At 41.3% G+C, this 13,290-nt stretch overlaps 1 protein-coding gene across 1 annotated transcript; it reads left to right on the top strand.

Moving 5' to 3' along the window:
- Positions 1 to 8,521: 8,521 nt before the first annotated feature.
- NEFL (neurofilament, light polypeptide) lies at positions 8,522 to 12,176 on the top strand. Its single transcript, XM_006884846.1, has 4 exons — positions 8,522 to 9,568; positions 10,532 to 10,656; positions 11,106 to 11,428; positions 12,031 to 12,176. Exons 1-4 carry the CDS (start codon positions 8,522 to 8,524, stop codon positions 12,174 to 12,176), a joined length of 1,641 nt encoding a protein of 546 aa, XP_006884908.1.
- Positions 12,177 to 13,290: the final 1,114 nt, after the last annotated feature.

The raw sequence follows: 13,290 nt of genomic DNA, 5'->3' as shown, positions 1-13,290 counted from the left end.
CAATAGCAAAGAGCTGGACAATCCAAGTGCCCATCAACAAATGAATGGATAGAGAAGCTCTGGTATATTCACACAATGGAATACTATGCTGCATTGAAAAACAAGGAACTCATGAAATATTATGCAAAATGGATGATACTGGAGGACATTATGCTGAGCGAAATATCTCAGTCACAAAAGGACAAATATTGCACAGGGCCACTATTGTAAAATGGGAATGACATCAGGGTTGAGGGAAGACAGAACAGGAGGGGAGGATTGATGTATACTGCATTGAAACAGATGAGGGATAGAACTGTTTAAAAGGGATATATAAATGTGTATTTTTGTCATTACAGAAGTCCAGAGTGAAGGCTACATAGTGGAGTGGACTTGGGGGGAAGGATTGCCTAAGGAAAGAGTTATTCTTTTCAAGGAGAAGGATGATTTGGGGAGTGGGGGTGGGCTGGGAGAAAAGGGCAACAATGAATGACTGGAAATCCTAAGTCTCTGTGAACTTTCATTAAAATTAATCAATAATTTTTTTAAAAAAGAGGGAATCTTAAAAAAATGAAACAAACTATTATATACCCTTAGGAAATGATTATGATTTAGAGGGAAAATTCCCAATGAATTTTAAGACAGAAACTTAGATCAGAGCCCTGCTTACAAGAGAGGAAATTTAGAGATAAATTCTGTACTCCCCCCAGACTTCTCAGCATCCTATCTGTGAAGAACAGTAATATCTACACTCTCTGCTTCTGCTCACAGGACTGTTGTGGGGAATGCAGATGTACTTAGAATACGTCAAGTGAAGATATATATGTCTCTATGATTGTTTCTTTCACGTAAAAGAGTCATAGTGATCACATGGAAGTAAATATAAGTATGAAGTAGAAAATTGAAAGCCAAAGATCATTTCTAGATGATAATACTCACTATTAATCTTATTCAATTTGTAAGTAAAGCTCTGTATCTATCATAAGGACGATGGTAAGAAAGAAGGATCCACTTTATGAAATGGATAAGAGAAGTGAAAGCTATTTGACCTGCCGAAGATTAAGAAACAGGTGGAGGATCTGATTAGAAAACATTGCAATTATCTTCCAGTCCCAAGAATTTATGAAACATAAATAGCACATAAAACATTTCTCGTGATGTCAATTAAAAATACTGACACATTAATTTACTATCAAATTTCATATAAAGTTAGAAGGGATTAAAGCAATTTCAACAGGTTTGAACAACTGAGTACAAGTTTTTACAGTTTAAAGGGAACAAATGAGAATTTTCTTTTAGGTTTATTAAAATGCCATCACTTAAATGAATAGTCTTAGCTTTCAAAGTTTTTTCTTCTTTTATATGGAAATAAATTCAATATGGGATAGCAATATAAAAAAATTACTTATGCAATATTAGCATGGACTAACAGATGTTTAATATGACTTGTAAATCAGAGATAGGAACCCCCATTTAATGTCATATCTGTGAGGATTAAATAGGATATCTGTGCAAAGTATCTGCCATAGTAATCAGCCACAGAAATGTTGATTTGACGTCACAGTGACTTTATTCTTATAAAATCATAGCAATGATTGCTTGCATCAATCTTCTCTTCCTAAAGACATATAATAGGACACTGCCTTATATCATTTACCTTTTGCAAAACCCTGTGCTGTGATATTACATGTGCATGAGTTTATTCTAAAATTAGTACATGAGTATAGATTTAAAAGTTATTTTCTCTATATATGTTTTGTTTAAATTGTTTAATGAATGCAGAATTTGGAGCTTTTGTGTTCTAGTGGCAAGAAGGTACACTGCAATCCCAGAGGTATGCGGTTCAAATCCACCAGATGCTCTGCTGGAGAAGGAGGGGCAATCTCCTCCTTTACCAGTCAGATACGATTTGATGATACACACACACACACACGCAAAAATAATAAAATAAAAAAAAATTTAAAAAACAATGCAGATTTTATGTTACAATGAAATGTACAAATCCTATCACATCCTTCCAGTTTGACAAATGAAATACTGGCACACCCCATACTTCTCAATATACAGAATGTCATCATCACTCCCGAGAGTTCTCGTGGGCTTCTCCCTAATCATTTCCAGCCCTATATCCCTGAGGAAACCTCTGTGCTGATTTTTCTCCTCCACCAAAAATCAGCTTTATCTCCTGTAGAATTTTATAGGAAAGGAATTGCACAGTCTAAACCATTTATATAAACTCTTTTTTTTTTTTTACTTAGGATACTGTTTTGAGATTCACCCATGTTCTTGTAATTTATTGTGTATTGTAATTAGTTTTTTATTGTGCCTGGTTATTTTCTGAACTCTCTGAAGCCCAGGTCCGTGCTTTAACATCCTGTACCTTCACAGGACTTGTACAGTATTGTGCACATTGTAGTGTTCCATCGACATCTGACAAGTCAGTGAATTAATGAACTTATGACTTATTTAACCAGTTAACCATTTAGACACACTCAGCCTTTGCTTTTCTCTAATCCGGATAGCCTCTTATATGTTACACTTACCAAATGCTCACGAGTCATCTCCTGGTTCCAGAAGCCTGCCTGCTTTACTGTAGGAATCCAGGGATCCGCCCTTGTGCATTTCTGCAGCATTTGCTGCATTCCTGCAGCAACAGCAGCAGCGACGTACTGGCGAGACGGTGCATTGCTGGATGGGCTCCAGCGTGCCTGTGACAGAGTCACCCTCGGGCTTTGTCTCTTGCGGAAAGAAATGCTTACCCTTTATCTTTGCAAAACTAAACCTCATATTCCTCCATTTGATTTATTAAACCTCTGGAAAGGTCAGCAAAGAATTCCAGGTGCTCCAGCGGTTATTTTTTGTTACTTAGTACCCAAACTGCAGAAGCAGCATGTATTTCCTTGTCTCCAGGAGAGCTCCACTGAACAAACAGGTCAGTAGAGTTGGCTGTCACAGGGATCACTGTGACCTGTCTGAAATAGTTGCAAATTCAGTGCTTTAATGTCCCTGGCAAATCCTCTTACATCCCAGTCTAGTGAATGTGATTAAGGGCAAGGCACTGTGATGCAGGCCTCTGGGGAGTGAATACATTACTTAGGCCATTTCCGTGGAGCAAGCATTTAGGGGTTTGACCTATTACCATTATTTCTACTTGGACTGCAGCAAATTCCTATCATGTATAATGCTGCACGTGATCTGAATGTAAAGGTGCTTTTCCCCTTTAATCTATTCAAATAGCATTCTTGTTCTGCTGCAAACTAAATTTTTATATAGTTGCACAGCACGCTTTAATGAAGCATTTCTTTACTATGTAATGTCACAAAATTAGATATATTTTATACACAAACATGGAAAGTTTTCTTCCAAACATATTTTCCAAAAGGTGAATAGATTCATCTATTATTCAGGTAGTACACACAATGTATAAAGAAAGTGATTACGAAAAGCACAGAGGAAACACATTTGTGATTTTGACACACTATACATTTCTGTTGACTTTATTAATATTTCTTAAAGATATCTGTAGAAAGCATGATAAATTCCAAAAGTAAGATATTGTAGAGTGACAGTATTATAATTATTATTTCATGTTAAGTTCACTTGTTTAAAGAAAGCCTGGTTTGGAAAAAGAGTATATTTCATTACAAAAAGTAAAGGTCTGGTTCGAATCCACCAGATGCTCTGCTGGAGAAGGAGGAGCAATCTCCTGTACCAGTCAGATCCAATTTGACAGCACACACACAAAAATTAATAAAATAAATTCAAAAAATTAAAAGAATTTTTTTAAAAAGGTAAAGGTCATGTATGCAATCTTAGTGTTTAGACCAGCTAAATTTCATTAGTTCAGTAAATACTGAAAATGTGTGTTGTAAACTAATGTTTAGGGTAGTGTCTGAGAAGCTGAATCGACACTTATGTCTTAGGTTACACTGAAAGTATCCATTTGATTTTACATTTATAAGAAACCCATAAATATTATACAGTTTATGGTGACCATTGTCACTGTTGCTGTTGTTATATGCCATCGAGTCAGAATGGACTCATGAGCTGACCTTCCAGCAGGGTTGCAGAGACTGTAACTTGTTCAGGAGGTGACTGCCCGTCTGTCTCCCTTGGAGCTCTTTGTGAGTTCAAACTGCTTGCCTGTGGATTGGCAGCACATCTCCTTACTACTAGGCTGTTCAAATGGAATTAACTATTTCCTCAATTTGCAGATCATTTCATGTTGTTGTCTCAAATACATGAGGAATTTATTATACATATACGGCCTTAAGAACTTGACTACTAGCTGAAATGTTGGTGGTTCAAATCTACTCAGAGGCACCTTGGAAGACAGGTTTGGTGATCTATCTGCATCTGTAAAGCCAAAGCCTTGAAAATTCTATAAAGCAGTTATATTCTGTGCACACAGAATCTCCAGGAATCAGAATTGACTCAATGGCAACTAATAACAAGAGCCTCAGCAGACTGCTGCATGTAATTATTAAATTCCACAGAGACAGATGGAAGCAGAAAATGCCATCGGCTGCAGCACAGTGCAATGGTAGAGCACTATTAGTCTGGAAGCAGACAGATCTTACATTGAATATGCTGTGTGCCTTGGCATTTACCTAATTTTTCTGCACCCTCAGCTGTTTCCTCTGAATAATAATAATAATAATTTCATGGGGATTTTGTGATTATTAAACAAAAGATGTCGAATGGCTGCCATATGATAGTATCTTGTATACATCTATTCTCTTTCTCTCTCTCTCTGCATCAACATTCTGAGGCCAACTTTGGTGACACTGATGTGTCACTTGATTTTGGTCTCAGACTGTTTCCACAGCTAACTGGTATTGGGAGAACTTTGCTGTGAGGCTTCTTATGGGCCTAGCACCTTAAGAATGTGTACCAAAAAGCGAGTGTTTGAAGAAAAGTAACAATACAGAATTTCTATTGTTGCAAAGGATTTTAGAACAATGACATAAAGAGTCACCAGACTCTAAGCAATCTGTAACTAGAAGCCTACTGACTTCATTGGTACTGGAGAAGCAGTAAAACCATTCATTACACTGGCTCTAAAAGAATTACACTTCATGCACTCTTGGTAATGTGACTGTATTTTTCTTTTTAACTAAATTGCTTCAAATAGTCCTTTAGGTGGTGACAAAGATATGAGATAACTAGGGTGGTAGGAGTATTCCTGATTTCCATATTTCTTTTTAGAGTCGAACCCTTCTACAAGATGCTGCTTCATGGGGAAAAAGATAAGCAGTTTGCTCTTGCAAAGACTAACAACCTTGGAAATTCTCTGCGGGCAGTTCTATTCAAGAGTGTTGGTGGTGAGTTTGATTTTTTGGTTTGAGGATTGTGTTTTGCTGGCAGCCCTCTATTACTCTCATATTTGTGGAGAAATACATATCTAAGGATGTGACAAGATTCAGAGAGATTTCTCTCAAGGAAAAAAAATGACACTACTGCAAACAATATCAAAAGGAGAAACGTTAATGTGACAGGAAAGACATACGACCCTGAACTTCCAATTTAGTCTGATTTCGGAAGCTCAGCAGGGTAGGACCTGGTTAGTATTTGGATGGGAAGTGAAAAGAAAAAGTAAAGGTGTTTTTCCCCTTCTAAATATATTTCCTCATTTTGTCTTTACTTTTACATATTGCCCTGTGGACACTTAGAATAAAATTCTGGGAAGAGGATTTTTAGAAAGCAGAATGACTGGACAGAATATTAGAATAGAGTCAGGCAGGTAGCAGAGGAAGTCTTAAGATTGGGTAATTAAAACCCAGATACATGCTGGGAAATTTAAGTTCTGAGAGCATTCCTAAAGCAAGGCTGAAGTAGAGAATATGGTGCCTATAACAGGAACAAGTGGAAAAGGTCAGAGGTATTACATTCACAAAGAGAGGTAAGCAACCCCTCTCCCTATTCCCTGCTCACCAAGTGCAGTCAAATAAACTCCCCCCAGCCTCATTCTCACCCTTCACCACTGCTTTATGCCTCCTTTCTCAGAATCCAAAGGACAGCATCAGGTGCACCACAGGTTTCTTCTCTCTGCGACATCTAGCTGCCCCTGCAGCATCCGCCACCGCCCTTGCTTCTGGAAAGACTTCCTCTGCAGTCAAATCTTCAGCTTCAGTGAGGAGCCCTGGGGGAAGGAAAAAAAGCTGATGGACTTAAGAATTCTGAGGGTGACCTGAAACTGCTAGGGAAGGGAAAAGCTGGCAAAGAAAATGCCTTCATGGACATCTGATATTGTGGGGTAGGCAGACTCAGAAACAGTGAGTGTAAAGCTATGTATGTGGTAAGGAGCAGACTTCCCCTCCCCAATTAAAATAATTCATCATCACTTTTCTTTTTCCTGTGGGTAATTGAGGACAGACAAAAATAGAATTTATCCAGGCTCTCCCTCTTCTTAGAGAAGTTATTCCCAGTGTCGAATCAATGAGGGTTAAGAAGACCAAGGATAGATCATCAGATCAAGTACCTTAGCCTGCCTTCAAGGACCAGAACATATTCAGGACAGCTTCAATGGCTTTGCTTTAAAATCTCTGGATGTTGGCGTTCTGTGAAATAATTAGGGCCTCTGAAGTACTTTTGCCTAGATAAAGAGAGAAGGTGTTCAAAGCCAATGTTTTTGAACATGCATTTTCAAACAATAGAGCCGCCATCATTCCCTCTGCCTTGCTGAAGCTGGTGGGCCAGGGGTTTTCAGAGCTGGAAAGGATCTCAGAGATTAAGCTTCACCTAGCCTCCTGTTGGAGAGAGGAGTGCAATTCTTCTGGAAACAAGTGTAATAAGTACATACCCAGTACATACCCCGAGCACTTCACCCTGTGAGCAACACAGGCAAAACCATCTGGCTTCTGTATGCTAGCTTTTCAACTATTTTCAATCCCTGTGCTCCCAACCCCCCCAAAATAGTTGTTATGTTTCCCATTTGCTCATCTCTTTTAATAGACAAATGTGTACATTTCCCTTCAATGCTATATTACACAGGTAAAGCAAAAACTAAATGCTGGTTACGAAAACCAGGTCTTTGCTAGAAATCCCTGCAACTTCTCCATTGAACTGGTGCTACCGCCCAACAGAGCAAGCATGAAAATCCTCTGCAAACCGCAAAGCCCCACATTAGGGGACCTTCACCCGTTAGGAATCTGGATGTTTCCTAAAGGAAATACTGGATTTCTGTCTAGTCTCTCTTTCTAATATTAAATGAGGGACGCGACTCTGGACTCAGCCATCTGCAGCAGCCAAAAGTCCCTAGCCCTCCTCCCAGAGACCACTTCAGGTGCTCCTGGGGCTGCAGAAAGTTGGCCACCTTTGTGGCTTGCCTATATCATCCGATTGGGTGCTACACAGTGTGTCAAAGAGGAACTCATGCTTTACTTAGATGGAGGTAGTAGTGTGAAGCAGAAGCCAGCTTGATGTAGGAAGAACAGAAAGGCAGCGTGACCGCCTAAAGTTCCCTGGTGCAGAGCGCGCCTACCTCTGCCAGTTGGTTTTCTTCGGTTACTTTTCCAACTCATTCCCGGCTCTCAGCCACCTACACACTTTAAACACGCTGAAAGCATTTAAAGCTTCAGAATCCAAGAATGAAATGAGAAAACCCAGTAACACCGGCAGGCTGATTAACGGAACTGAGTTTAGAAATGGGAAGATGAACATCTTAGTGCCGCAGTTTCACGTATGGGGGTAGGGATTTATTCACCAAGCGGAGAAGCAGCACATTAGAGTGACAGAAACCAAACCAAACCAACAAACCACCACAACGCACTGAACGCCAATCCTCTACAAAAAACCAACAAACCAACCCACAAAAAGTAAAAAAAAAAATAAAAAAAAATTCCTTTCTCCTAAAAATACCTCAACATCAACAAAACCAAAAAACTAAGGAGGAGAAAGGGAGAGGGTAGAAGAAAGGACCAGAAAAATCCACCCAGAAATGTCCAACTTTGCTCCATATATGTCGCATACATGTAACCACAGACTTGTCTTCTGTGTCTGAAATGTCCCAGTGGCGTTGCGCCCTCACCAGAAACACCAACGGGACGCTAAAGGTGGTCGCTGGAGGCTAGAGACAATTGCGGGAGGGTGTCTGAGGCACTGGGATATGAGAAAATGAAGTGAGAGCTAGGTGGGTAGTGGGGGATACAAGGGAGCATTAGTGTGATATGGGATCAGGGAACAAGCAGGACGAAGCAATAGGCAAAGGAAATGAGCGGGGGGAGTGCAGGGTCTTGAAGAAAATAGAGGGCCCCAGAGAAAGGGTGGCGGAATCGCAGCTTCCCAGCCGCTGTCACTCGCCCCCGCCTTTCCTTTTGCGCAGAATCCTCCCCTTGGCTGCAGCAGCGCGCTGCCCCCACTGGCCGAGAGCTTAGTGATCGATCGTAGGCTGCGTCAGAGAGCTCTCTGGATATAAATAGGGGTGGCAGGACAGAGCAGAGCCGCACACAGCCATTCATCCTCCCCTCTCCCTAACTTCCCGTCCTTCCTTCTTTCTAGGCCCCCATCTCCGCCTCCAAACTGAGAGCCACCGACCGACACCATGAGTTCCTTTAGCTACGAGCCGTACTACTCGACCTCCTACAAGAGGCGCTATGTGGAGACACCCCGGGTGCACATCTCCAGCGTGCGCAGCGGCTACAGCACCGCGCGCTCCGCTTACTCCAGCTACTCGGCTCCGGTCTCCTCCTCGCTGTCGGTGCGCCGCAGCTACTCGTCCAGCTCCAGCTCCTTGATGCCCAGTCTCGAGAACCTCGACCTGAGCCAGGTAGCCGCCATCAGCAACGACCTCAAGTCTATCCGCACACAGGAGAAAGCACAGCTACAGGACCTCAACGACCGCTTCGCCAGCTTCATCGAGCGCGTGCACGAGCTGGAGCAGCAGAACAAGGTCCTGGAAGCCGAGCTGCTGGTGCTGCGCCAGAAGCACTCCGAGCCGTCCCGCTTCCGGGCGTTGTACGAGCAGGAGATCCGTGACCTGCGCCTGGCGGCGGAAGACGCGACCAACGAGAAGCAGGCGCTCCAGGGCGAGCGCGAAGGGCTGGAGGAGACTCTGCGCAACCTGCAGGCGCGCTATGAAGAGGAGATGCTGAGCCGCGAGGACGCCGAGGGCCGGCTGATGGAGGCGCGCAAAGGCGCCGACGAGGCAGCTCTCGCCCGCGCAGAGCTCGAAAAGCGCATCGACAGCCTGATGGACGAAATCGCCTTTCTGAAGAAAGTGCACGAAGAGGAGATCGCTGAGCTGCAGGCGCAGATCCAGTATGCACAGATCTCCGTGGAGATGGACGTGTCCACTAAGCCCGACCTCTCCGCCGCCCTCAAGGACATCCGCGCTCAGTATGAGAAGCTGGCCGCCAAGAACATGCAGAATGCTGAAGAATGGTTCAAGAGCCGCTTCACCGTGCTGACCGAGAGCGCAGCTAAGAACACCGACGCCGTCCGCGCCGCCAAGGACGAAGTGTCGGAGAGCCGCCGCCTGCTCAAGGCCAAGACCCTGGAGATCGAAGCCTGCCGGGGCATGAACGAAGCTCTAGAGAAGCAGCTGCAGGAACTCGAGGACAAACAGAACGCTGACATTAGTGCTATGCAGGTACTTAGCGCCGTTCAAAACACAGTGCGAGGGGGCTTCTACAGAATCAGGGTGGGGGATGTGTTTGAGGGCCAGCTCTGAAAGTGGAGACCAGAGTGAAACATCTGCATGCAGTTTAAGGGATAGGACTCCTAGACCCTGCGGGAGGGGTGGGGCACTTGGAGGGCGGAGGTGGGGGCGCTCTTGCAGCCTGAAGATGTGCAGTGCAGTTGAATCTTCTGCATCAAAGCTGCCCCGCCCTGCAAGGTGGTTGGGCGGGGGCGGGGGAGAGGTAGGAGTGGGGCGTTGCCTCTGCTCTGCAGAGAATAGAAATTATTTTGCAGTGCTTACTGAAAGATATAATTAATAATTCCGTACACAGGTTCCATTAGCTCTGAAGGATAACTATTACCAACAACCTTTATTTTTTTTTAAAGCCAGCTACTTCCTTTTCTTAGCAAGTAGGCTATCGAGTCATAATGATAGTGTGTAATTAGCTAATGATAATAATCAATTGTTTTAATAAAAAAAATCCACATCTAGGGAAAAGAGAAAATAATAGAAATAAGAGCTTTCCTGTCAATTGAATTGGTTAGTGAAACACATTAAATTTAACTTTTTTTGTATATTATTTTATAAAGAATGGATATTTTTTTCTTTCATATATGACCTGGATAAAGAAGACTTAATCAGTGATCAATGAGTGAAGAACAAAGTTCCTCTATCAATTTAGTTTTTCTATAGGCATTTTATGATGATCATTAGAGTATATGTATTTTAAAAAATAAATTTTTCTTTTCACCTTTAGTGGAATGATAATTTAGGCATGAAAACTAAGATTTAAAAAGTAGGAAAGGAGCTGTTTTGTGAGAGGGTGTATCTAAGATGTGTTTTTCGATTTTTATTGAAAACTGGTCCTTTGCAGTAGGAATTTATGCTTGAACTTACTCTTTTTAAAAAGTTTTCTTTTTGTTTTGTCAACAGGACACAATCAACAAATTAGAAAATGAATTGAGAACCACAAAGAGTGAAATGGCAAGATATCTGAAGGAATATCAAGACCTCCTCAATGTGAAGATGGCTCTGGATATTGAAATTGCAGCTTACAGGTAACAGCAGAGGGACCAACCTGCAGCTATTAAACCTGAAGGAGAAAATCTGTGGAAAGTTAAACTAGCAACTTTTGAGAGTAGTTATTGTCATGACTAACTAATTCTTAGTAATAAAAAAATAGAAGTTATTAATACAACTATGAGAAAAAGTCAAGTTCAGCTATTAGCTTTACATTACATTTTTAATCTAATGTAGTTATGATTCCCCCCACCCCCTGGCCTTAGTCACAGAAATCTCAGTTGTTGAGTTGTGATGACTCCCTGCTTCAGTTTGCATTTGCCATTAGGAATGACATTAGGGCCTAATGCTGAGTGATGAACTCAGAAAAAAGTCATTAAAAACTCTCTATATGCTGGTGATATTTTTATTTTATACTGCTTTACTTATGAAGTTCATATACATAGGTTTTTCACACCGGATCCCCACTTTCTCCCTGTCTCCCCAGGAAACTCTTGGAAGGTGAGGAGACACGGCTCAGTTTCACCAGCGTCGGAAACATATCCAGTGGCTACTCCCAGAGTTCCCAGGTGTTTGGCCGATCTCCTTACAGCGGCCTACAGACCAGCTCCTACTTGATGTCCGCTCGTTCCTTCCCATCTTACTACACCAGCCACGTTCAGGAAGAGCAGATAGAGGTGGAGGAGACCATCGAGGCAGCTAAAGCTGAGGAGGCCAAGGACGAACCCCCATCTGAAGGAGAAGCAGAAGAAGAGGAGAAGGAGAAGGAGGAAGGTGAGGAAGAGGAAGGAGCCGAAGAAGAAGAAGAAGGTATGGTCCAAACAAAACACTTCTAGAACTTCCAGTATAAACTGTATATAGAGCTAGATAAGCGAGGACACATTGTATATACCAAAGAAACTTTATTCATATCTGACTTTAGAAAATGTAATAGTAAATTTATCCATTTAATCAATAAACTTCTAGTAAGTACCCTTTAAGAGTGAGGTGGTTGGCAAGTTGGCTGTCTTCCCAGAAGTACCCAAATCTGCTTAACTTAATATTTCCTGCAAATAACATTTTTTAAATACCACTCTCAAGTTATACTTCTTTATTCCAATTAAATTTTACTCTTAAATATATTCATTTAACAAACAATTTAGTGTCCTAAGGAACAGAAGTGAATATCAGATATGGAAGAAAAGAAACATTGAGGTTAATTCTTGGAGAAGAGTAGGTAGGCCTTCTGAAACCTAGAAGCCATTTCCCTTTATGTAAACGTAAGTTCCATGTCAGATCATTCGCGTGAGGTATGGTGAGTTACTTGTGTGTTTGCAGAGTGGAGCGCAGAGGCTTCTGGCAAGCATTCTGCCATTTGGTAACCACACCAAACCCACCAGAAACATTTGAATTTTGTACATTTTATTTTAAAGCTGCCAAGGAAGAATCTGAAGATGCCAAGGAGGAGGAGGAGGAAGGAGGTGAAGGTGAAGAAGGAGAAGAGGCCAAGGAAGCTGAAGAGGAAGAGAAAAAAGATGAAGGTGCTGGAGAGGAACAAGCAACCAAGAAGAAAGACTGAGCCCCCGTTTCCTTAGTTACTTCCAGAATAATTCTCCCGAAATCAGGTCAACCCCATCACCAACCAACCAGTTGGAGTCCAGACACTATAAGAATTAAGAAGTCTATATATGTATAACTCTGAGATGACTTAGGTTGGACATTCAATGTTGTGCTATGAATCTTCTCCTTATGCAGAGTATCCGTTTGCTTGCAGAGTGGCTTCCTGGCTTGCTGCCAGCCTGTGCATGGTACACGCTTCTGAGTTCAGGATCTATGGCAATGTGAATAATTCAATGTTTACAATAAAAACCAACATGAACAAACGAGCTCACTAATGTTAATGTTAAAAACTTCATAGTCCTTTGAACCATTGGTGGCTAGACATTAAAAGACCTCGAGTCATGTGCAATAAATAGTAAATAAAGTTACACTGAATGACATATCATTTCTTGCTGTCGTTGACTTAATTCAAATATTTTGAAGAAGGCACTGATATAAGCAATATACAAGCAACTTATTGACCTCTAAATGTTTATAAAGTAGAGACTTTAACAATTATGATGTATTTTTTTTTCTACTTGGTAATTCTGAGGGGTACAGATAGGTGATAAGTACCCATGGGCTCTCTCTCTCCCCTCTCAAATTTGATTAATGATATATTTGAATTAAAGGGAGTCTCTGGGGTTTGATTTTTGCTTTTCTAATGAACAAATGTTGTTTCCCATAAAATGATCTCTTATTTGGTTGCAGAATGGCTTTCTTGGAGGAAATTCTGAACTTAAATTTTGAATACTCCCTTTATGGCAAGCAAGTAATCGCACAACATAAATATGCAATAAAGAATAAAATATGCATAGAATGTGAGTCCCACACACTCATCCCTGTAAATATGTCTTTAAAGATTCTTTAAATATCAAGGGTAGAAGTTTAAACTTGAGCAAATGATGAAATAAGAAGACATAATATTTTATCAATATAGTCTTTTGGAAGGAAAGGTTAAGAAGATCAAAGATGATTTGCCACTGCAAACATATTGCCTGCCATCCTGAGCTCATGATTCAATGTGCTGTTAGCTTAAGTCTTTTGCCTCAAGTATATAGAAATTAATGCCACACTTTTTAACCTTTAAAAAG

Source organism: Elephantulus edwardii, unplaced genomic scaffold, assembly GCF_000299155.1.
Source record: "Elephantulus edwardii isolate Elephantulus edwardi_28Jun2011 unplaced genomic scaffold, EleEdw1.0 scaffold00038, whole genome shotgun sequence".
Taxonomy (NCBI): Eukaryota; Metazoa; Chordata; class Mammalia; order Macroscelidea; family Macroscelididae; genus Elephantulus; species Elephantulus edwardii.
The sequence above is the reverse complement of the archived record's forward strand: the minus strand, read 5'-3'. Positions and strand labels throughout refer to the sequence as shown.

Bases quoted from the DNA above. Each gene is read 5' to 3' on its own strand.
- NEFL (XM_006884846.1), top strand. From the start codon at position 8,522: ATGAGTTCCTTTAGCTACGAGCCGTACTACTCGACCTCCTACAAGAGG. The intron at 9,569-10,531 runs GTACTTAGCGCC...TTTTGTCAACAG, and splicing joins CTGACATTAGTGCTATGCAG to GACACAATCAACAAATTAGA. The intron at 10,657-11,105 runs GTAACAGCAGAG...CTGTCTCCCCAG, and splicing joins ATTGAAATTGCAGCTTACAG to GAAACTCTTGGAAGGTGAGG.